The sequence below is a fragment of the Sorex araneus genome, chromosome 1, assembly GCF_027595985.1.
Source record: "Sorex araneus isolate mSorAra2 chromosome 1, mSorAra2.pri, whole genome shotgun sequence".
Lineage (NCBI taxonomy): Eukaryota > Metazoa > Chordata > Mammalia > Eulipotyphla > Soricidae > Sorex > Sorex araneus.
The window spans coordinates 33,746,793-33,770,470 of record NC_073302.1 but is presented as its reverse complement, the minus strand read 5'-3'; the positions used below and the strand labels follow the sequence as shown (position 1 = coordinate 33,770,470).

The 23,678-nt window shown below is 44.4% G+C and overlaps 1 protein-coding gene across 3 annotated transcripts in view; it reads left to right on the top strand.

The window, feature by feature from the left end:
• Positions 1 to 23,678, top strand: part of INVS (inversin) — a 160,199-nt gene that overhangs the window by 121,177 nt on the left and 15,344 nt on the right. For all 3 annotated transcript variants that reach the window (XM_055123844.1, XM_055123846.1, XM_055123847.1), the window contains one exon: positions 19,538 to 19,809. In XM_055123844.1, coding sequence (XP_054979819.1) covers positions 19,538 to 19,809 — 272 coding nt within the window. The remainder of the gene's footprint in view (positions 1 to 19,537; positions 19,810 to 23,678) is intronic.

Below are 23,678 nucleotides of genomic sequence, written 5' to 3'. Positions count from 1 at the left end.
CTCTAGGGGCCCTCCTTCTGCAATGCCAGTCGCGATGCTACCATAAAACCCTTCAACCTTTCGCTTCTGATTCTGCCTCCCAAGTCTCATTTCTTTCCCCTGCTACCACCCTGCCATCACTCCCACTTGATACCTCTGCCACCTCTTGCTCACTTCTTTACGTCCCACATCTCTAAGACACCCGACCTTCCTTCCTTCTGGCTCATGTGTAAGACTTAATTTATCTTTCCAAGTTCCACATCAATTCCAGTTTGGGTCACCCAGTCCAACTCTCATCAAGTCCTTCCTGCAAGATGCTGTTCTGTCTTATGTGGCAGAAATTGTTTTCTTCTTTTTGGTCTTGAGCTACTTCTTGAAAGCAAAAGAGAAAAGTCTAAATCCTTTTCCATAAACCAATTTTCAGATCATTCACAACAGGGCTCCTGCCATGCCCACTGCTTGCTGCTGTCTCTTTGTCCCCAATGACTTTATGGCTTGTTTTCCTGATCACCTGCTGTCTGCCTCTGCCCTTCAAGGCTGATTCCCAGCTCTGCCTCATCTTTGCATACTCTGGCCCCCAACATGCTGGGAATCACTTCCATGATTCTGCTTTATGCCATTCTGTTTCTCTAAGCCTGAGTCTCACGTTGGTAAAATGAATAGACTGGGGGTGAGGGGGTTGGGGTGGTGGTTGGGCCTCACAGCGGTGTTCAGGAACTATGCCAGGCTCTGTGCTCCAGTGCAACACCCCCATCCCCGCATGCAGTGCTGGGGATACCATCCAGGATCAACAGAGTGCAAGGCGAGTGCCTTAACCCCTATACTATTTTTCTGGTTCCATGAACGGAAGATTTCTTAGGCAGGATAAATTTGGGGATTCTGTGGATATCCCTGAAATTCCATACAGCATTTCATGAATCCTGACCAGAGGTGCGTGTGGGAACAGAGGCATTCTAGATTTCCTATTTTGGTCTCAAAGACGGTCCTCAAATCACACAAAAAAAGATTTGAAAAATATTGGACTAAATGATATTTGAGGTCCCTTCCAGGTCTCACATTCTCTAAAGTCAAAGGTTCGCAAACACATGACATTTTTCTTTTTCTCATGAGAGGAAGTCAAAGACCAAATATTACTAGGCCTGTTACTTAGGGACAATGAAAAGATAGAATCTGACAGACCCCCGGGATACAATACAATTCCAACTGAAAAGGTTAAAGCTAAACCTTTTCTAGCTTGTAAGGCTCCCTCTCACTGGAAATGTTCCAGCAGAAATTGAATTGTCATCTCTCTAGGATAATAGATAAGGAATTTTTAAAATTGTGTAAAGAGCAGGTCTCCAAGATCTCTTTCACGGTCATGAACACTGGCTTGTATGTCTTTACCCATGCTCTTCCCTGGACCTGAAATTGCCTTCTCTCACTTCTGCCCTCTCTCATTTTGACATTCTTCCTGTGTCGGCTTCTTCCTCTCCCAGCTTCATTAGTGACGGCCTTCCACGTCCTCACATGTTTCTGAGTGAATACCTTCATGAAGTACTAGCACTCATCACATCTCCATTCACCATCTGCAGGAGTGCCTGGGCCTCATCCCCCCAGACATTCCTGCAGATCTGGAATTGTGTTAGTTCTCTCCTTATCACCAATGCCTGCATGTGCTTGATATTTATAGAGCAAAAAGTCAGATGCATATAGTAAATGATGTACATATAATCAATGGTCACATCATATAGTAACTGCTCAATAGCTGCTAGTACAATGGATCTGAGAACTCATGTAGTTAATTATCTTTCTTCCTAGGTCTTAGTGCCCCTCCCCTTGCACTCCCCTCAGTTAAATGGGAAGGGTTGGGCCAGATACTCTTCTGGGTCTCCTTCAGTTCTAGTACTTGGAATCTCTGTACGTGGACTGCCTTCATTTGTTTCTGTTACTCATGGCAGCAAACACACTTAAGTATCATTTATCTTCACAATGTGTGTTGGCACTTAACACATTTTTATGCATTTGGTTTTCAAGCTCCTTTGTTTTATCATGAGCCTATTACTGTTTAACAGGTTTGTGACAGTTCTTTGTTCTGATTTTTTTTTTCAGGGGGTTGTTTGAGGTCCCACCTAGCAGTGCTCAAATGCTACTCTTGGCTCTGTGCTCAAAGATAATTCTAGAAAGTTCTGAGAGATCATGTGGTGCTGAGGATTAAATTGGGTTAGCCACATGCAAGGCAAACAACTTAACCCCTGTAATATTAATATTCCACAGCCCCCTTTGTTCTGATTTTTAAAAGAAATATAAGAGCAAAGTATTTCACCATTGCATATACTTGATCGTGAGATTAAGCTTCTGTAAATCTTAAAATCAACCTACTTAGAAGCCTATCAGACTCAGGGAATATTGGAAAAAGTAACTATCCAACATTTTAATCAGTTAGGAAAAGTAAAGTTTCAAGGTTTATCCCAGTAAACCCTTATATGTGTATTCATGTTGTGAATTTATAAGATTTTGTATATTTCTTGTTTAACAATATTTTGATGCACACAGAATATCAGATGCATATGGTGGTTTCCCATTACCCCATTATATGAACCAACAAAGCAAGATTTAGAGTATTAAAAAAAATTAGTCTTAAAAAAAGTACCTATGAAAACTGAAGTTCTGTTAAATAATATGGTTTATTTTTACTTATCAGTTTAATAATATTAAAATTATTAAAGTTATTAAAAGTTAATAATTAAGAGTATTAGTTAATTTAAGTGCTTTGTATACATATATGAAGTTATTTTGCTGGCTTCTTCCTACTTCTTAGCATGTTAGTTATCTCTTACTACATTATTAATTACCCCCTAACATAGTGGCTTACAATGAACTTTTAATATCTCACACAGTTCTTAGGAGTCAAGAATTTGAGAGAATAAGCACAGTGTAGTCCTGGATTCAGTCTCTTGAGATTGAAATCATGACATTGCACAGAGCTATACTCACATGAAGGCTTTCTCAGAACTAGAAAAGCTACTTCTAAACTGGCTGTTTTCATCATCCACATGGCTGTTGACAGGAGACCTCAGTTCCTTCACCTGAGTGAGTGCTACGTAAGACTAAGGAAGAAACTGCTGTGTCTCTTATGATCTAAAAGGACCTCTCATATTGGGTGATGTCACTCATCTATGGAATACAGAGTAACAAAATAAGGGAATAGACAATAAAGAATGATAGCAAATTCTTTGCCTTGGATTACAGAACTGACTGACTGTCATGACAGCAAATATGGAAGGCAGAGGACAAACTAGAATAATATCCGAACATTGGTAGGAGGTCTGAGACCCTTTGGTGGTGTTGATGGTGCAGTAACTGCACATCAAAACCGCAAAAGTCAAGACTATTGAAACTTGTTGCATACATTTAAAAAATAAAAACAAAGGGGGCGGGGAAAAAAATAAAAACAAAGACCTCATGGCAGATGGATAGTACAGCAGGTAGGGTTGATATGATTACATGGTACATGTGGGTGTGACTGCCAAGCTACTGGAAAACTGGGGAGCTGGGGGGGAGGAGGCCCAGTCCTGACCCAAGTGGGTTTGGAGATCTCAGTCATGGGTTCTGCATACTTGGGTGTTTTTGTTTTGTTTTTTTTTTTTTGCTGGATCCCATTTGGGTGAGGCTTATCCAAGCATGTGGAGAGTGGCCTTGAGGATGGTGGCGGTTGGGTTCTGGAGGTTTTCGGCTGCCGGCACTCTGCTTGGACCAGGGAGGGAAACTCAGTGCCCCAGCCAGGTGCCCCGGTGAAGACAGCCTGGCTCGGGGTCAGGAAATTCTGCAGTGCTCTCTTCCGGGAGAAAGAGAACCATTTCTAAGTGAACATATGGTTTTGCTCAGATGAAATTGAGAGTTGATGGTAGAGAGGAAGAAGATAGCTGGTCATGTAGAAGGGGCGTCTGAAGGAGAACAAGGCATCACCACATTCCCATCAGCAAACAAGTACCCAACAGCTTGAACCATTTTCGAGCACACATGTTCTGAAAGCACAGGTGTCATTTCTGCTAAACTGTCTTCTTTCAAGCTCTTCCCAGTACTTGGCTTCAGTTTCAAGAGGACTGCTCTGAATCCATGCTGTTTTAAGAATAGTAATAATAATAATGACCCTGGTTTGCAAAGCACATAATTTCCAAGGCAGTTTAGGGATATGATCTCTTCTGAGTCTCATCAAAATGAGGTAGGTAGGATAGGTTTTACTGTTCTCGTTTTAAGGACAAGAATATAAGAGTTAGGGGCTGGAGCGATAGTACAGCAGGTAGGGTGTTTGCCTTGCACATGACCGACCCGGGTTCGATCCCCAGCACCCCATATGGTCCCGCGAACACCACCAGGAGTTATTCCTTGGTGCAGAGCCAGGAATAACCCCTGAGCATCGCTGGGTGTGACCAAACAAAACAAAACAAAACAAAGAATATAAGTGATAGAGTTTGTAACTTGTTTAGGCCACAGTTTATAAGAAGCATGGTTTTTTTTGTTTGTTTTTGTTTTTTGATTTTTTTTGGCTTAATAACTTTTATTTATGAAATTGATATCCAAATACCATCTTCCATATGACTAATAGATATTGATATAACAGATCAAAATTGTTTCTTAGAGTTGACAAAAATATCTTTTTTTAAATTCTTTAAATTTTATTGAATCACTGTGATATAGTTACAAGCTTTCATGTTTGGGTTACAATCTCACAATGATCAAACACCCATCCCTCCACCAGTGCACATTCCCCACCACCAATATCCCCACCTCATTCCCACCCTCTTCCTGCCTCTAAGGCAGACAATAATTCCCCATACTCTCTCTCTACTTTTGGGCATTATGGCTTGCAACACAGACACTGAGAGGCCATCATGTTTGGTCCATTATCTACTTTTGGCATGGATGGGATGGGAGATCCCATTCCAACTGGTTCTTCCAGCCATCATTTTCTTAGTGATCCCTTCTCTATTCCATCTGCCTATATTAAGCATGTTTTCTGTCATAAATTCATTTTTTAATGCACCTTATCACACACCATAAGCTTCATATTGTGTTAGTTTTCTACCTGATACTATTATTTGTTATCACTGAATAGTGATGATGTTTTATGTTGTATAGTGATCTGTTGTGTAACAGATCATTTGCTCAAGTATAATTGAGTTCTCCATGAGCGTATGATCTATTCTGATTAAAGTTTCATTGAAATAAAACCATCTTCCTGAGAAAATACACACACCCTTGTAAAAAATACAAACGCGCGCCCGCGGAAGGGTGATGTGATGATGTGTGTTGTGTTGTTCATGGGCTCTCGGAGCAGCACTCTCTGTCTCTCTCTCTCTCTCTCTTGCCGCTCACATTTGGTGCTCTTGAGCCGCTGTGTAGGGACCGGATCGGGATGGCTCCTCCTTGTGCTCTGCTTCTGTATGTGCCGCTGTGCTCTCTTCTGTCTGTCTCTCTGTCTCTAATTCTGTCTCTGTAGTCTCTCCTCTGGTCTCTTCTGATCTCTCTCTCTCTCTCTCTCTCTCTCTCTCTCTCTCTCTCTCTCTCTCTCTCTGGAACCCTTTTGCTTCAGTCTTTGGAGCCCACTCGCTCTCACTTCTGACTCTGACTCTGACTCTGATTCTCACTCGCTTTGTGCTCTTTCTTTCCCCTGCTTCTGGCTCTGATGACTCCCTGATTCTCTTTCACTCTGTGCTCTGCTTCTTTGTCTTCTCTCTGCTTCTGTGTCTTCTCCCTACTTCTCTGTCTTCTCCCTCTTTCTCTTATAGTCTTAGTTTATATAGCAATCACATAGGGTGGTGACACAAAGGCGGGTTGAACAAAATCAGGAGACGAACAAGATCTCATTTAAGGAGATTATGCCAGATTAGTAGGAGATCTGCTTAAGGGCGGGATCCCACCCAGGGTGTGTTGCTTTCTTCTTTCCTCAGCTAGTAATCCATTTAATTATTTGTAGTAAATCTATTTCTAGTATTTCTAGCAATGTCATTCAGTATGAGCACAGTAAGTGGTATATCAAACTTAAAGTTTGGTTCTTCCTGAGGACATCTCATTATATATTAGTGAGACTACAGATCAGGTCCAGTTGGTCTTCCTAACCCCAGCAGGGTCCTAGTCTCATCATTACTTTTGGATCATGACAGCATTTGTCTATGACCATGCTCTCAACTTATAGTTGAGTATTGTGGCACTTTGGCCTGACCCATTTCAATGCCAGGGTAGCTCACAGCTTACCCTGTGTCCATTCCATCTCTTGTCAGGACCCTGCTTTTGTGGTGCTAGGAACTAAGGACAATTGAGGCTTAAGTAGAGAAAGCAGATTCCCAAGAGTAAATATTATTGGAGTCAATCAGCTCCCAAGTTACAAATCATAATATTAACTGTCTTCCTGTGTCCACACAGAAAGGACATTACTTTAAGGTAAACTAAGTTCCCTGCAGCAAGGCTAAAAGGACAAACCCAATGTTATCCTACACACCTTCTCTGAATTATAGTTGTGCGGTTTCAACAATGAGAATTTTAAAAATTATCTTTCCTGTGGGGGCTGGAGTGATAGCACAGTGGGTAGGGCGTTTGCCTTGCACGCGACCAACCCGGGTTCGAATCTCAGCATCCCATATGGTCCCCTGAGCACCGCCAGGGGTGATTCCTGAGTGCAGAGCCAGGAGTAACCCCTGTGCATCGCCGGGTGTGACCCAAAAAGCAAAAAAAAAAAATTATCTTTCCCCCTAGCCCTGTTGCTCTCAGACTGTCTTGTTTCACGGGACCCTTGTCACACCCCAGATGGCTTCATTTCTACCCAGGTCCATTCATAACACAGCTTTTATCTTAAAGAGGTACTTTACCTCTACATGAAAGTCATATTGCTGTGACACACACCCTTAGAAAAAGAAAAAAGTAACAGTATCATTTGTATTTTCTGTAAGCGTTTACAGCTTATAAAGTTCTTATATACTAATTCATCAAATCCATATAATAACTCAATAAGCAGGATTATTCTTAAGCAGTGTTCTTATTCACATTCTCTAGCAAGATGAAATAACACAGAGAAGTTAACTTAATCAGAATCACACTGCTAGGGGCGGGGGGGGGGAGGGGCCGGGCATGACACTTGAATCTAAGTTCCACTTGAATCCAGAGCTTCTACCTTTGCTTAGCTCAGCCGGGCTGATGCTGAAGGTCATCTCCACATGCCAGCGCCCAGCTGACAGGCCACCAAGAACACTCCTGGATTCTTTTTTCTGATGTATACTCATAAGTATAACTGTTAGAGGCAGAACCAGGTCCTGAAGTCAATTCTTCTAGCCAATTCTTATTTGTTGGATCAGAATTATTTCCCGTGATTGTTAAGAGTAGAATCAAGCCTCCATGATTAATTCTGCAGCATAGTTCACTAAAAAGTTCCTGTTCCTCTCAAAGCTAGAATAGGAGAGCTTAGCAATCTCCTCCTACATTCTTATGCAAGAAAAACCAGTTGGCCCCAACTCTACACCAGGACTTTGAACAGGAATAATAATTAGATCAAGGTCAAATCAGTACAATAGGAGAAACTAACAAGACTTTTCCACGAAAGCCATTTTAATCACCTCTCAAACCTCTCTTAGGTCCCCTATTCATGGCAATGGAAACTTGAACATTCATGGAGTGGGAAAGAGCCTGCTTATTTCTGCAGTATCTCATAGAATTAATTTCTTCTTGTCAAAACTGGGCAAGTAACAACTCTCTGTGGAAGTCAAATCACATGATAGAAAAAAAAAATACGTGTCAACATCTAGGACTTAAATGTGTGTGTTCAGAGGCTGGCCTGTGCTGTATCGGGCAGTTAGATGCACCAGTCTGAGATACTGAAGTCGTTGGACTTGCAGGTCATTTAAGTGATTGCCCTTAAGCTCAATATTAAAAAAAAAATCTTTCAGTTGCTTAGTTGTTTGGCTTGGGTTGCTTTTTTTTTTTTTGAGGCGTTTGGGGTAGGGTAGGGGGTTGCAGATTGAGGTTGAAGCAGTGCTTAGAGCTTACTTCTAGCTCTGTGCTCATTGATCACTCCTGCAGGTGCTCTGGATACTTTAGCATGCTACGATAGAATCGGTTTGACAGTGTGCAAGGCAAACAAATGCCTCAACTCCCATACTATATCTCTGGCTCCTGACTGTTTAGTTTTTTATTGATCCTTTTCTTGACCAGTTGTCATCCAGGCTACTAATTTGTAGAAGTCCTTGGGTCTTAGATCTGATTTTTTTAAAGAGTTCCAGGATTTAGGTTTGGCCCACAGTAGCTCCTCAGAGATTTGCACTAGCAGTGTGCCTTAAATCCTTTTCTCCTGGGGATGAAGTAGCCTTAGTTCCTTCAACCCTTCCTTGGGAGACCCCCTGCGCTGTTTGGTGCAACAGAAACTAAAACAGATATTGTCTAAGATCTAATCCCCAGTTGACTTTCCTACTTTCTTGTACTGTGAGCCTCTGGGGACCAGCAGAAATTACTCAGAAAAGATGGTACAAACCAGACTAATTGGCAGCCCATCAAAAGCTTTGTCTGGCCAATTTCCATTAAATAATAGGACCGGGTAGAAGGGTGTGTGGAAGAAAGCAAAAGACGGGACTCTCTCAGGCATTAAGAGTCTGCTGTGTTACTAAGATTCCTGCTAACCTGTGACCCGCTGTATTGTGGATAGCATTTTATTTTTCATTATTTATTTAAATTAGAATCATACTGTTTCTTTTGCTGATATTTCCTGAACTTTCAAAAATTGGTTTATAATCATGAAGATTTAAGATCTTGGAGCCAGAAAGATAGTACAGGGTGTAGGCCACTTGCTTTGCACATGGTCAACCCAGGTTTGATCCCCAGCACCCTATATGGTACCCCAAGCCCTGCCAGAGTGATTCCTGAGTGCAGAGCCAGGAGTAATCCCGAGGACAGCCAGGTGTGTGACCCAAAAAACAAAAAAAAAGAAAGACAAAAGTACTAGGGGCAGGTAGGGAGCTTGGCTGATCCAGCTTTCAATCTCCAGCACCCCATTTGGTCCACCAGGCCCTGCCAGAAGTGATCCTTGAGTACAGAGCCAGGACTAAGCCTGAGCACCTCAAGGGGTAGCCCCCAAACTAAAAAACAAACAAAAATACTGTCATTGAGAGGAACTTTCTAGGGAGGAGATGAGCGACTGAGCTTACCTCTGCCTCTACTTTCTTATCCACTAAACTAAAGTAACTTGAGATTCCTTCCTCGTTGACCATGAGCAGTGGTTTGGAGCCCTTTTCACTCAAGGATATATATATACTTGTGTGTGTAATCACAAAAAAGGAAACGCACAGCAGTGCGGTGGGGGGGGCTCTATCTCTCTCCCACAGCCCGTGTTTGGTAGTCTCACGCCCCACCCCCCAACCCGGGGAGGCTGATGACAATGGGCAGAATGGGCAGGGCAAGGAAGGAACAGGAGCCAGGCTGGTTGGTCTCAGTTGCAGTTTATTCCATTCCCATCTCCATTCTCCTCTGATTCTCCTCCTGCTTATTCCTTCCCCATGCTACTTTATTCTCCTTCTCACTCTGGATCTGGATCTGGAACCCCCAGATCTGGCACACACAGCCCACTCTTAGAGCCTAGTTAAATCCCCGAGCATAAGGGATTGGGGCTTACACATAGGTGTGGTCACAGTCAATAGTTCTTTTCCTCAGGGGATGCTGCTTCTAGGACAGATTCTCTTTCAGCAGGATGACCCACCCAAGGGCCCAATCCCATGGGTGTGTTTCTCCTCCTTGTCCAACAAACATATAAGCATTCATAATATTAATCATTTTGTATAGACACAGTAAGAGATGCATTAAGCTTATAGAATTGCTCTCCTGGGTTCATCTCGATCTTAGACTACAGTGTTCAGGCCAGATTAGTCTTTCCTATCCCTAGCAGGGTTCTAGTCTTGTCGTTGCTTTTGGGTTATGACAGAATTTGTCCATGATCAAGCTCTTAACTTATAGTTAAGAACCGTGGTTTATGGCCTGGCCCATATCGATGCCAGGGTAGCTCACAGCTTGCCCTGGGTCCCTTCAGTCCCTTGTTGGGCCCCTGCTTTTGGGGTGTTAGGAACTAAGGGCAACTGAGGCTTAAGTTGAGAGAGCAGATGCCCAAGAATGAATAATATTTGAGGCCAATTAGATCCCAAATTACAAAAGCATAATGTTGACTGTCTTCCTTTGTCCATACAAAAAGGACGTTGCGGGGCTGGAGTGATAGCACATCGGATAGGGCATTTGCCTTGCACGCGGCCAACCCGGGTTCGATTCCCAGCATCCCATATGGTCCCCCGAGCACCGCCAGGGGTGATTCCTGAGTGCAGAGCCAGGAGTAATCCCTGAGCATCGCTGGGTGTGACCCAAAAAGCAAAAAAAAAAAAAAAAGACATTGCTTTAAAGTAAACTATTCAAAAGACATAAGGAGAGGAGAAAGGCAATATTAACTTACAAGTTCAGTGTCCTAGAAAGATCTGACCTTACAAATTAACAGAGTCTGATTAGGGGCAAAAAGCTGATTAACTGGTTGGAGAAGAGAGCATAGAGAAGTGGTTACAGATAAACAAAGGAATAGGAGTGACTCGGGAGCAGTGTGATGGGTGTGACCCAGATAAACCTAAACTCCTTGTGGCAAGGGGGAAAGGATGACCCAATGATATCCTACACTTGAGTTTTCACATTTCTGCTCTCTGGAGTGTAGCCTGCGTGTACCTGTGTTTGTAGAGGTTGCTTTGATCTTAAAGGCAGTGGTGTGGACAAAACCAGTGCAGGTGTGCCTCATTCCCAGCTCTAGTCCCGGCCCCCAGTCCTGGAGAGTGCCACTTCTCCAACCAGAACACAGCTCTAGAGGCTAGGAGAGAGTACAGTGGGTAAGGTGCTTGCCTTGCATGCGGCCAACCTGGCATCCCATATGGTTCCCTGAGCCTGCCAGGAATCATCCCTGAGCACAGGGCCTGGAGCAAGCCCTGAACACTGCCGGGTGTGGCCCTAAAACAAGCACAGCTCTAAATAAGGGCATCATTATGGGCTTTGTGCCCCCTGGATGGCCATTTTCCCATTAGTGCATAATGCAGTCACTTAAAAAAAAAGTTAATTCACTCTCTTCATAACTTGTCTTATATATTCTGATGAAGGGCTGGAGAGATAGTACAGTGGGTAGGACACTTGCCTTGGATGTAGCTGACCCAGGTTCAATCTCTGACATCTCAGGTGGTCCCCCAGTACCACCAGAAGTAGTTCCTAAATACAGAGCCAGGAGTAAGCCCTAAGCATTGCTGGAGGTGGCCCCAAAACAAACAAAATGCAAGGGGGAGAAGTATAAAATTCATGGTGGCATGGTAGAGTGATATATTCTGATGATTCCATTCTTTCTCCAGAACTTACCCTTCCCCTCCCCGCAGCCCAACAAGAGTCTCCTTCCACAGAAGTCTTCAGAGGGCAGCACCCCTGCCCCCTACCCCCACTTCCCTTTGCTTTCTGGGCCTCTTGTTCATGCTCAAAGGCCACATCCCCTATCTGTCTTGTGACTGGTTTTGTTAGAGGCGTGGAAAAGTCATGAGGGTCACCTAGCAGCTGATTGAAATGGAAAACAAGGGGGGGGGGGGGGATGACGGTTCAAGTCACACAGTTGAATGGATCACCTGAAAACAACGAAGCTGATGCAACACTGGAAAGAACTCTGCACTTCCACCGCCCCCCGGGAGCAAGGCTGTTTGGCCAGTGAGCAGCCAGACAGATCCCACTGCAGCAGCACCTGCTCATCAGCATCTCACACGCTGACCCGGCCAGCCAGCCAGTCTGTTGGTTGCCCCCCAGCATGCCCCGGTGTTTGCGAAGCCCATAGCAAAGTCAGCAAGAGATAACACATGGGAAAGCTTCTCGGGCGGGGGTGTGGGAGCAGGGGAGAGGGGGCGGGGGGTGTGGTTAGCGCCACCTGGCCCACCGTTCCCTCTGGAGAGGTCTGAGAAATAAGCAAACCTGGACTCCAGCTCCGGGGCCTCACCACACAGGAGGAAGGGCCTCCCGTGAGGGGAAACAGCGGGCCCACGGGGCTTCGCGTCAAACTGTCAGCCAGACACAAACCCTGTTCCTCGGGATCTCAGTAAGCTGTGCTTTGAATTCCTGAATCCCATCATCTCTTGGGGCCCCTGGATCTCCCCGCTCTCTCTCTCTCTCTCTCTCTCTCTCTCTCTCTCTCTCTCTCTCTCTCTCTCTCTCTCTCTCTCTCTCTCCTCTCCCCCTCCTCTTGCTTTCACATCCAGTTCTTTTTTTCTTTTATTATTATTTTTTTAGTGAATCACCATGAGTTAAAGTTACAAACTTGTAAACTTTCATGTTTGCATTTTGTTTATATCCCTCCACCAGTGCCCAGTCCCCTCTACCAATGTTCCCAGTATCCCTCCCACCCTCTTACCCCATCCCCCCACCCCACCCCACCTCTGTGGCAGGGCATCCCCCCTTGTTCTCTCTCTCTCCTTTTGGGTGTTGTGGTTTGCAACAGAGGCACTACGTGGCCATCGTGTTTGGTCTATATTCTATTTTCAGAGTGCATCTCCCATCCCGTGCAGGTCCTCAAACCACACTTTACCTGGTGTTCCCTTCTCTATGCGAGCTGCCCCTTCCTCCAGCATGTGGGGCCAGCTTCCAAGACTTGGAGCCAACCTCCTGGTACTTATCTCTACTATTATTGTTAGTCTCCTATTCTGTTATTTAATTTTATGTTCCACAGATGAGTGCAATCTTTCTATGTCTGTCTCTCTCTTTCTCACTCATTTCACTTAGCATGATACTTTCCATGTTGATCCACTTATATGCAAATTTCATGACTTCATTTTTTCTAACAGCAGTATAGTATTCCACTGTGTAGATATACCAAAGTTTCTTTAACCAGTCATCCATTCTCGGGCACTCGGGTTTATTCCAGATTCTGGCTATTGTAAACAGTGCTGCAACGAACATTCGAGTGCAGATGTCATTTTGACTGTACTTTTTTGCCTCTCCGGGATATATTCCCAGAAGTGATATTGCTGAGTCAAATGGGAGTTCAATTTCTAATTTTTTGAGGAGCGACCATACTGTTTTCCAAAAGGGCTGAACCAGTCGGCATTCCCACCAGCAGTGTATGAGGGTCCCTTTTCCCCCACATCCATGCCAACAGCGGTTGCTTTTGTTCTTTTGGATGTGTGCCATTCTCTGTGGTGTGAGGTGGTATCTCATAGTTGTTTTGATCTGCATCTCTCTGATGATTAGTGATGAAGAGCATTTTTCATGTGCCTTTTTGCCATTCATATTTCTTCCTTGAGAAAGTTTCTGTTCATTTCCATCCCCCATTTTTTGATGGGGTTGGGAGTTTTCTTCTTGTAGATTCCAACCAGTGCCTTGTATATCCTTGATATCAGCTCCTTATCTGATGGGTATTGGGTGAATATCCTTTCCCATTCTGTAGATTGCCTTTGTATTTTGGTCACTGTATCTTTTGCAGTGCAGAAGCTTCTTAGTTTAATATAGTCCCATTTGTTTATTTCTGTTTCTACTTGATTGCTTAGTTCTGTATCATCTTTGAAGATACCTTTGGCTTCAGTATCATGGAGGGTATTTCTGACCTTGTCTTCAATGTACCTTACGGATTGTGGTCTGATGTTGAGGTCTTTAATCCACTTTGATCTCACTTTTGTGCATGGTGTTAGGTTGAAGTCTAAGCCCATTTTTTTGCATGTGGTTGTCCAGTTATGACAGCACCATTTGTTGAAGAGGCTTTCCTTGCTCCACTTCACATTTCTTGCTCCCTTATCAAGATCAGATGATCATATATTTGGGGTTGCATGTAGGGATATTCCACCCTGTTCCATTGATCGGCGGCTCTGCCTTTGTTCCAGTACCATGCTGTTTTAATTGTTACTGCTTTGTAGTAAAGTTTGAAGTTGGGGAGGGTGATGCCTCCCATCATCTTTTTCCCAAGAATTGCTTTAGCTATTCGTGGGCATTTATTGTTCCATATGAATTTCAGGAGTGTTTGATGAATCTCTTTGAAGAATTTCATAGGTATCTTTATAGGGATCACATTGAATCTGTATAGTGCTTTGGGGAGTATTGCCATTTTGACAATGTTCATTCTTCCTATCCATGAGCAAGGAATATGTTCCCATTTCCTCGTGTCCTCTTTTATTTCATTGATTAGCATTTTGTAGTTTTCTTTGTAGAGATCCTTTACTTCCTTGTTTAAGCTGATTCCGAGGTACTTGATTTTCTGGGGTACGATTTTGAATGGGATTTTTTTTTATGTCACTTTCCTCTGTTTTGTTATTTGTGTATAAGAAGGCCATGGATTTTTCGGTATTGATTTTATAATCTGCGACTTTACTGTACAAGTCTATTGTTTCTAAGAGTTTCTTACTAGAGCTTTTAGGCTTCTCTAGGTATAGTATCATATCATCTGCGAATAATGAGAGCTTGATTTCTTCCTTCCCTATCTGTATGCCCTTAATGTCTTTTTCTTGCCTAACTGCTATTGCAAGAACCTCCAGTACTATGTTAAACAGAAGTGGTAAGAGTGGACATCTTTGTCTCGTCCCTGATCTTAGAGGGAAGGCTCTTAGTTTTTCTCCATTGAGGATGATGCTTGCTGTAGGTTTGTGGTAGATGGCTTTGACTATCTTGAGGAAAGTTCCTTCTAAACCCATTTTGGTGAGAGTTTTCATCATAAATGGGTGCTGGATCTTGTCAAATGCTTTTTCTGCATTTATTGAAATGATCATATGGTTTTTATCTTTGCTTTTGTTGATATGGTGGATTATGTTGATTGATTTCTGAATGTTAAACCATCCTTGCATCCCCAGGATGAATCCCACTTGGTCATGGTGTATGATCTTTTTGATGAGTTGTTGGATTCTATTTGCTAATATTTTGTTGAGGATCTTCGCATCAGTGTTCATTAGGGATATTGGCCTGTAGTTTTCCTTCTTAGTGGTGTCTTTGTTTGCTTTTGGTATTAGGGAGATATGTGCCTCATAGAAACTGTTTGGGAGAGTTCCTGTTTCTTCAATTTCCTGGAAAAGCTTGAGGAGAACTGGTAACAGATCCTCCTTAAATGTTTGGAAGAATTCGCTACTGAATCCATCTGGGCCTGGGCTTTTGTTTTTGGGGAGACTTTTGATTACTGTTCAAATTTCCTTGCTATTAATGGGTCTATTCAGGTATTCCAAGTCTTCTTGGTTCAGTCTTGGGAGGTGATAGGAATCCAGGAAGTTGTTCATTTCTTCTAGGTTCTCTTGTTTCGTGGCACACAGACTCTCAAAGTAGTCTCTGATGATCTTTTGAATTTCAGTAGTTTCTGTTGTGATAACCCCTTTTTCATTTCTGATTCTGTTTATTAGGGTTCTCTCTTTCTCTTTCTTTGTGAGTCTTGCTAGTGGTTTATCAATCTTGTTTACTTTCTCAAAGAACCAGCTCTTGGTTTCATTGACCTTTCAGATTGTTTTTTGAGTTTCCATGTCGTTGATTTCTACTCTAAGTTTTATTATTTTTTTCCTTCGGCACACCCAGTTCTTTGTTCTGAATCCTGACAGGTTGCTGATGAGACAGCACCTGCGTGCACACGGTGAGTCCCGCAGAAAGTTGGCATCGTTGATGTGCACCCAGTTCCCTGTGGTGCTGTGGCACGGTGACTATCCTGTTCTCATCAGCTTGGCCGCGTGAGGTGTGGTCTCAGCACTGGCTGCACTTGTCTTGCTGGGCCAGATCCCAGACCCCACCCCAGTGTGCCAGTCAGCCTGTTGGGACAGGCTCTGGGTGCAGCCGGCTCTCAGGACAGCCGGCCGCCCTCCGCCTGGACCTGCTCTCCGAGGACCAGCCTCACATCTTCTTTCTCTTCCTTCTTTTCCTCGTTCTTGAATCCTCACCCTCCTTCACACAAGCAACGCATTGTTTGTCTCCTGCCATTGTAAGAGACCAAGTCTCCTCTCTGTCATCCCTTCCGAGCCTAAAGGTCTGTCTACCAGCCCTCAGTTCAGCCCCACGCTTTTTAGGGATTCGGGTTTTTTTGTGTGTTTTTGATCCACACTCGATGGTGCTTGGGGGTCACTCCTGGCACATTGCTGGGTCACTCCATATGGTACTGGGGTTAAAGTGTTGGGTCACATAGACTGGGGAAAACAGCTCAAGTGTTAAAATACAGTATGTGTGAGGCCCTGAGTTCAATCCCCAGCACTGTATGCCCCTGCCCCACCCCAGCACTGATTTTTCAAAAGCAGGCCCCCTGCTGGTGGGTGTGGTGTTGTATGGTGTTGGGCTAATGTATGCACGAAAGTAGCATTAACAACAGTACTGCAAATCACAGTAATGGGGGTGGGGAGGAATTGGAGGCTAGAAGGATAGTACAGGGTAAGGTGCTTGTTTTACATCCATCAGGTCCTGGTTTAATCCTCAGCACCACATATAGTCCCCTGAACACATCCAAAGGATCTCTCTCTCTCTCTCTCTCTCTCTCTCTCTCTCTCTCTCTCTCTCTCTCTCTCTCTCTCTCTCTCTCTCTCAAATGTTTTTATTAAATCACTGTGAGATAAACAGTTACACAGTTGTCCATGATTGGCTTTCACTCATGCAATGTTCCAGTGTTCCCTTCACCAGTGTACATTTCCCATCACCAATGTCCCGAGTTTCCTCCCCACCCTTTCCCCCCTCTCTCTTTCATTTTGTTCATTATAGTTTGCGGTACAGGTACTGTAAGGTTATCATGTATCTCTCTTTACCATGCAAGCCCTCAGTACTTGTCCAGAGTGATCATTTCCAACTGTCATTGTCATTGTAATCCCTTCTCCTAACTGCCCTCTTCCCTTCCCCCCCACTTGTGACAAGCTTCCAACCATGGGCCTGCCTCCTCGCTCTCATTTCTATTGTCGATGGGTAATAGTCTCACACTTTTTTTTTATATCTCACAAGTGAGTGCAGTCATTCTATGTCTGTCCTCCCCTTCTGACTCATTTCACTCAGCACGAAACTCTCCATGTCCATCCATTTAACCCATTTATAAGAAAATTTCGTGACTTTGTTTTTCTTGACAGCTGCATTGTATTCCATTGTGTAGATGCGCCATAGTTTCTTTATCCAGTCGTCTGTTCTTGGGCACTTGGGTTATTGTTCTTAAGCAAGAATTAGCCCTTGAGCACCTCTACATGTGCCCTTCCCCCCACTAAAAGGGAAAAATGGGGCTAAGGAGCTAGCCCAAAGGGTTGGAATACAGGCTTTGTATATAGGAGGCCCACGTTTGATTTTCAACACCATTCAGTTCCCAGAGCACCGCCAGGAGTGAGCCACTGGGCAACAAGCTGAGAGTAGCCCCTGATCACAGCTGGGTATGGTCTAAAGCAAACACAAAGGAACTTGTTAAAGACTAAGAAATAAAATATTTGGGGGCTGGAGCGATAGCACAGCGGGTAGGGCATTTGCCTTGCACGCGGCCGACCCGGGTTCGATTCCCAGCATCCTATATGGTCCCCTGAGCACCGCCAGGGGTAATTCCTGAGTGCAGAGCCAGGAGTGACCCCTATGCATTGCCAGGTGTGACCCAAAAGGCAAAAAAAAGCAAAAAAAATAAAATATTTGGCCACGAAACATTATCAAAAGTGTGAATAAAGACCACAGCACATTTTGTATTAAGCTATCATTCGGATTTGTTACTTTCCAGTCCGTTCATTCCAGTCCATGGTCATGGGTGACTGGGGTCTTTTCCAACACGGGACCGAACCTGGCAGGATGCTTTCCTGTCACGGGGCACAGCCCACATCTCACCCCCTGACAGAGGGACTGTTGGGCGCCGCTGTGAACCCAGTGTGGTTGGGCAGCAGAAAACTAGTTGCTGGCTTTGCAGATCCCACAGACAGGAATCACTTGTTTCCCCTCATCACTGTTCTCATGAAATTAGTTGATCGGAAAGGTTTTATGTGAGGACCTACTGCCTATTGGTGGCCGGCTGTGAGTAACAAACTCTGTTCATAGAGCCAACGAAGCGAAGCAAACCCAGCTCTTCCAACCTCCGTGCCTTTGCCCGACCTTCTCTCTACAGTGCTTATTCCTGGAACTTGGACACATCTTTGAGAATCAACAGCCGAGGACCTTCCTTTGGATTTCTCTAGGCAAAACTCATCCGCGCTTCCACTGCACAGATCTGTTACCATAACCTTTCTCGGCTTGTGCGTTAGCTCTTGGTTCTCCCAGCATCCGAGGCGCCTCAGGCGGAGTCGAACTCTGTTCTTCTTTCAGCATCACTAAAACACAGGAAGCTCAGAAAAAGCGTTGAGTTTCCCCCATCCTTTTTTTTTTTCCCCTTGGAAATACCTATTAAGTAGAGACACCAGTCAGACAAATTCTGTCCATAACTCAGCCCCTTCATCCTCTATCACCTCATCTCTCTCTCTCTGAACCTGGGCCTCCTCCCCCATCTGCCTCACACTGCCACCCACTTCTCTCCCTGCCCTTTGCTGCTGGGTTGTTCCTCCTCCAGGGTTCTAGCTGAGCCACAGTGATTAGTGTACGACTTTTGGTATTGGTTTGGTTTTTTGTTTGTTTTTGCCCCATATCGAGCAGAGCTCAGGGCTTACTTCTGGTTCTGCACTCAGGGACCACTTCTAGTGGGCTCAGGGGACCATACGGGGTGCTGGGGGTTGAACCTGAGTCAACCACATGAAAGGCAAATGCCCCGCCCGCTGGACTATCATTCTAGCCCCTGCTTTTTTATTTATTTGAGGAAACTGCTTGGCTATTTCCTGTGAGTGGCTGGGGAAAGGGCTTATTTATGGCGGTACTTTGGGGATCTTGCAGTCCCACGTATTGAATCCGGACTTCCTGCATTCAAAGCAGATGCTCCGGTCCTCAGAACTATCTCCCTGGCTTGAGCGTCTGACTTGTTGACAGTCATCCCACCTTCTGAACCCTTGTGCGGTAACAGTGGGGCTGGCTCATTAGCTTGAGCCCCTGATGGTAGAGTTAGGACTCCCGGTCATGTTATAATCAATTGTGAGATGCTCTGTAACTTTTTTTCATAGAATCATTAAGGCTTGACAATGGTTCTTTTTAAAATAAAAACAAAAGATTAGAGGTTATTCCGTGACTGTCATTCTCAGTTGGGCTCAGATGCGCTTTCTGATGGAGGAGGAAACAATGGCGTTGTGTCAGGCAGCCCCAGGCATCGCACAGCAGGTTGGGGATCACCATTCCTCGCGACAGTGCCACACTCACAGGGACAGTTCCGTGGCCCTCTGTCATGGGCAGCTCACTAGGGCTGAGTTGTGCTTGAAGATCCTTCTCAAAGGTGGGATAGCACAGTGGGAAAGATGCTTTCCTTGCACACAGCTGGTCCCAGCACCCCATATGGTGCCCCCAGCCCCACCAGGAGTGATCTGGCACAGAGCAAGGAGTAAGCCAGGAGCAGCCCCGGTGGACCGTCCAGCTCCATTGATTTCTGAGATCTAAGGCCGGAAGGAAACAACTCCAGATGCCTCTTAAAGTTGGACTCTCTCTTCATCATTTTTCCTTTTTTTTTTTTTCTCATATGTGTTTCCAGGAAGCGAGAGGAAGAGAACAAGCGAAGAGAAGCAGAACAGCAGAAGGGGAGGCTGAGTCCAGAGGCCTGCAGGCCCCAGGCCCCGCCCTGTCTGCCCAGCAACCAGGCGGAGCCCGATGGAGCAAGCGGGACCCCCAGCGAACACCCTCCGGTCAGCACTGCAGCCCAGAGCCCTGAGCCAGGAGCCGGCAGAGAGTCTCCAAGCAGGGCCCCCCAGAAGGAACAGCAGCTTTCCCCAGATGTTCCAGGCACGGACCCCAGAAAGCCCAGTGGTAGGTATATTGCATGTGTTACCCTATGTCAGACCATCGACCTGGTAATTATGTCAGTACTTAAGTCTGCTGTTTTATTATTTATTTTCCATTTCTCTAGTGCACATTTGCTGTGTATCTCTCCTTCCTTTCCTGTTAATTACCTGAACATCTTTTAGGAGTTTATCTTGCCTGGCTAATAGGGGCTTTGAGAATATTTCTTTCTACACTTTTTTTTTTTTGGTTTTTGGGTCACACCCGGTGATGCATGGGGGTTACTCCTGGCTCTGCACTCAGGAATCACCCCTGGCGGTGCTCAGGGGACCATATGGGATGCTGGGAATCGAACCTGGGTTGGCTGCGTGCAAGGCAAACGTCCTACCCACTGTGCTATTGCTCCAGCCCCTCTGTCTATACTTTGGTGGTGGCCCCACTAAACTTTACAATATGCAGGATCAACTTGGTTTCACTCCATGAGTCATGGGAATCTCACTTCCATTTAGACACCATGACCTTCCCTCTTCTGCACTAGTATATCATAGGTTGGATTCCAGAGGGTGCTCAGGTTTTGTTTCAGCCATCAACTTTTATTTATAAAATTCATGAAAAGTCTATATACTCATATTTCTATTTTTCTGTTGTTTTGTCTTCTTTCCTGGGACTCCAAATTTCTTATTACTTCTTTTCTGTTTGAATGGCTTTCTTTAGCCAATACTCAGAACACTCGAGGGCATTCAACAATATGAGAAACGCATCCTTTTAGTTTTCCTTCGTGTGAGAATGCTTTTATTTCATTTCCTGAAGAATGGGCAAGGCAGATAGAGAGTTCCCTCCTGGCAGTTTTTTTTCTTTAGCACTTTCAAAAGATGATGCTACTTCCCTCCAACTTCCAGTTTCTCACGAGAAAACCTCTGTATTAGATTTGTGTTCCTCCATCATGTTCCTGGGTAGATTGTTATTTATTCCTGGATTCTTTCAAGGATTTTCTTGATCAGAAAGAGAGTACAGGGGTTAATACACTTGCCTTACATGTGGCCAGCCATAGTTTCACCCCTGGCACCACATATGTCCCCCAAGCACCACCAGAGAACCACTGAGCACAAAGCCAGGAGTAGCCCCAAGTGACAGAGAACCACAGAGGACAGAGCCAGGAGTAACCCCAAAGCATCCCCAAAGTGGGGATGTTAAAATCATCCCCATCCTACCCCCAAAAGAATATTTTTATCTTTAGTTTTTAATAATTGTTACATTTGTGCATGGAGCATTGAAGTTCATTCTGTCTTGATTGTACTTAGTGTGTGCACAAGTGAGTGTGGGCATATGTTTGGTGCCCAAGACCGCTTCCGGGTTTAATAACTTGCTTGCAATACCCACAATACTCAGCATACAGTGGTACTCACAGCTATGATATATTTTAACTAGGATACAAGGAGACAGACAAAGTTCAGAGGAAACTAGGTCTAAGCTTGGATGTATTTTCTCCCAGTAAAGTCTCCCCAGAACTCAGTTCATCAGCTGTGAATTGTAGCCACCAACTAGACCACTTTTGTCTGTCAGGAAAACATATAAACCAGAGCTCAAGGGCACATAAAGATCCTCTCTCTGGCATGGATCAAAATTCCAGGTTCCCAGAAAGAAAGCCATTTAAACATGTCAAGCCTCTCATCAATTACATAATGGCCCAAACAGAAAACTAAGTGAAAATAGAACAGTGAAAAAGGCAAATTATAATGTTATCATGAACATAATTTTGACCTCATGGGTGCCAGTAGTGATATCTGGGATCTCATGGAGACCCAATTCAAGGACTGGACAATCCAATAGCTCTCCCTGATTTTCCTTAACTAAGGCAGTTATGAATAGAAATAAAATTGATTATAGAGTGCTTATCTCATGCATGATCCATAGATCTTCAGTTTACTAAGAGCAAACTACACTGCTGATCTAACCAAGTATGCAAGTATGTAATTCCAGAACTGAATAACAGAAATGGTATGACACATTTAAGGGTGATTGTACACTTTGTTATATACATTCCCTCATTTCTTCAAGCCAGTCTGAACCAGACTCTCATGATTGATTGCCATGTAGAATTGCCTCTGCTTCTGTTTTTGTTTTTGGTTTTGTTTGGGGGCCACATCCAGCAATACTCAGGGTTTACTTCTGGTTCTATAGTCAGTAACCACACCTGTAGGAACTCTGGGAACCATCCATATTTGGTTACAGGGATCAAACCTGGATCAACCACGTGCAAAACAAATGCCCTACCCACTGTACTATCTCTACAGTCCCTCACGTCTTCTTCTTCTTTTGGTTTGTTTTTTTTTTTTTTTTGCTTTTTAGCTTAGAAATATGCCTACAATATTCTCCCTATCCATATGAATGGGGAAAAGCCATCTAATTTTGATTGCTCTTCTGGTGGGGGGAGAGGGAGACACCCAGTAGTGCCCAGGGGTTTCTCCTTGCTCTGCACTCAGGGATCAGTCCTGGTAGTTCTTGGGGGAACCATATGGGATTTAGGGATCGAACCCACATTGGCTTCATGCAAGACAAGCACCCTAGCAGCATGCTGTACTATTTCTCTGGCCCCTAAGCCATCTTATTTTGAATGGCTTAAGCTGCTATGGGAAATGCTCTTGAGGAATTAAGCCTGAGCCTTCAGCATGCAAAGATGCACCCAACCTTTTTGAGAGGGTATATTGGAGTGTTGTTGGACCTATTTACTTTTGTAGAAGAAAGAGCTGAGAAATATTTATAGTTCTGCATCAGTGTATGTATATATATATGTACATACATATATATGTGTACTACACACACATACACAAACACTCTATGACTTTGAGTTGATACTTTCAGTTTTCAACATTAAGAATTTATCCTCCCTTCTCTGATTTTTTCCTCTAAGAGTAGAAGATGCAGTACCAACGGTCTATGACTTGCATAGATAAGTGCTTATTTGTCCAGTCCTAGTCGACAGAGTTTCAGAATTGTCAACCTGTGCCCTAGGAGAAACAAATGTATATGCAGGGTCTTGGTTCCAGTTGATTTTCTGAAATTTGGGGGCCAAGGGGGAGATGAGTGTGCTCAGGAGTTATTCCTGGCTCTGTGCTCAGAATCTGTCCTTAAAGGTCCATATGCATTTTCGAGGATCCAACCAGGATCCCAGCTACTGCAGCACATGCAAGGCAAGCTCCTTACACCTGCACTATTTCTCCAGCCCTTATTGCCTCTTCTCCTTCTCCTTCTGTTGCTCATGACTCTGCACTTTGGAATCACTCCTAGCGGTGCTTGGATGCTGGGGAATCGCATGTGGGTTGTCATGGAAGGCAAACGCCTTACCTGCTCTACTACCACTCCAGCCCTTCTGTCTTCTATCCTTATCTGAACCTGAGACACCAGCTGATGTTTACCAACCGCTCCGGGCTCCACCACAGCTACCTGTCCCCACTCCCTCCATGGGCTCACACTAACTTCTCTGCTTTCTGCTTTCTCTGTTTTTGGCACTCCGGGAGACACTCTGGTTTAAAAGGATGTTTATTATATCTTAGTCAGCATTTCTAAGTACTTATAGGGAAAAGGCTATCATTGTCTTTTCTTGTAATTTTCTTTCTGGCTGTTTGGGCCATACCCTGAGGTGTTCAGAGGTTACTCCCAGCTCAGTGCTTGGGGTAACCATGAAATACCCGGGATTGGCTCTAGCATGCAGGCCAGCCCTTTGAGTTAGCTCCTCCTGCTTAAGGGTGGCCTTCATTTGATCTCATTTGACATTGACAAAAAAAGAAGACCCTTTTATTTATTTATTTATTTATTTATTTGGGCTGGAGGAATAGCACAGCGACTAGGGCGTTTGCCTTGCATGCAGCCAACCCAGGTTCGATTCCTCCTTCCCT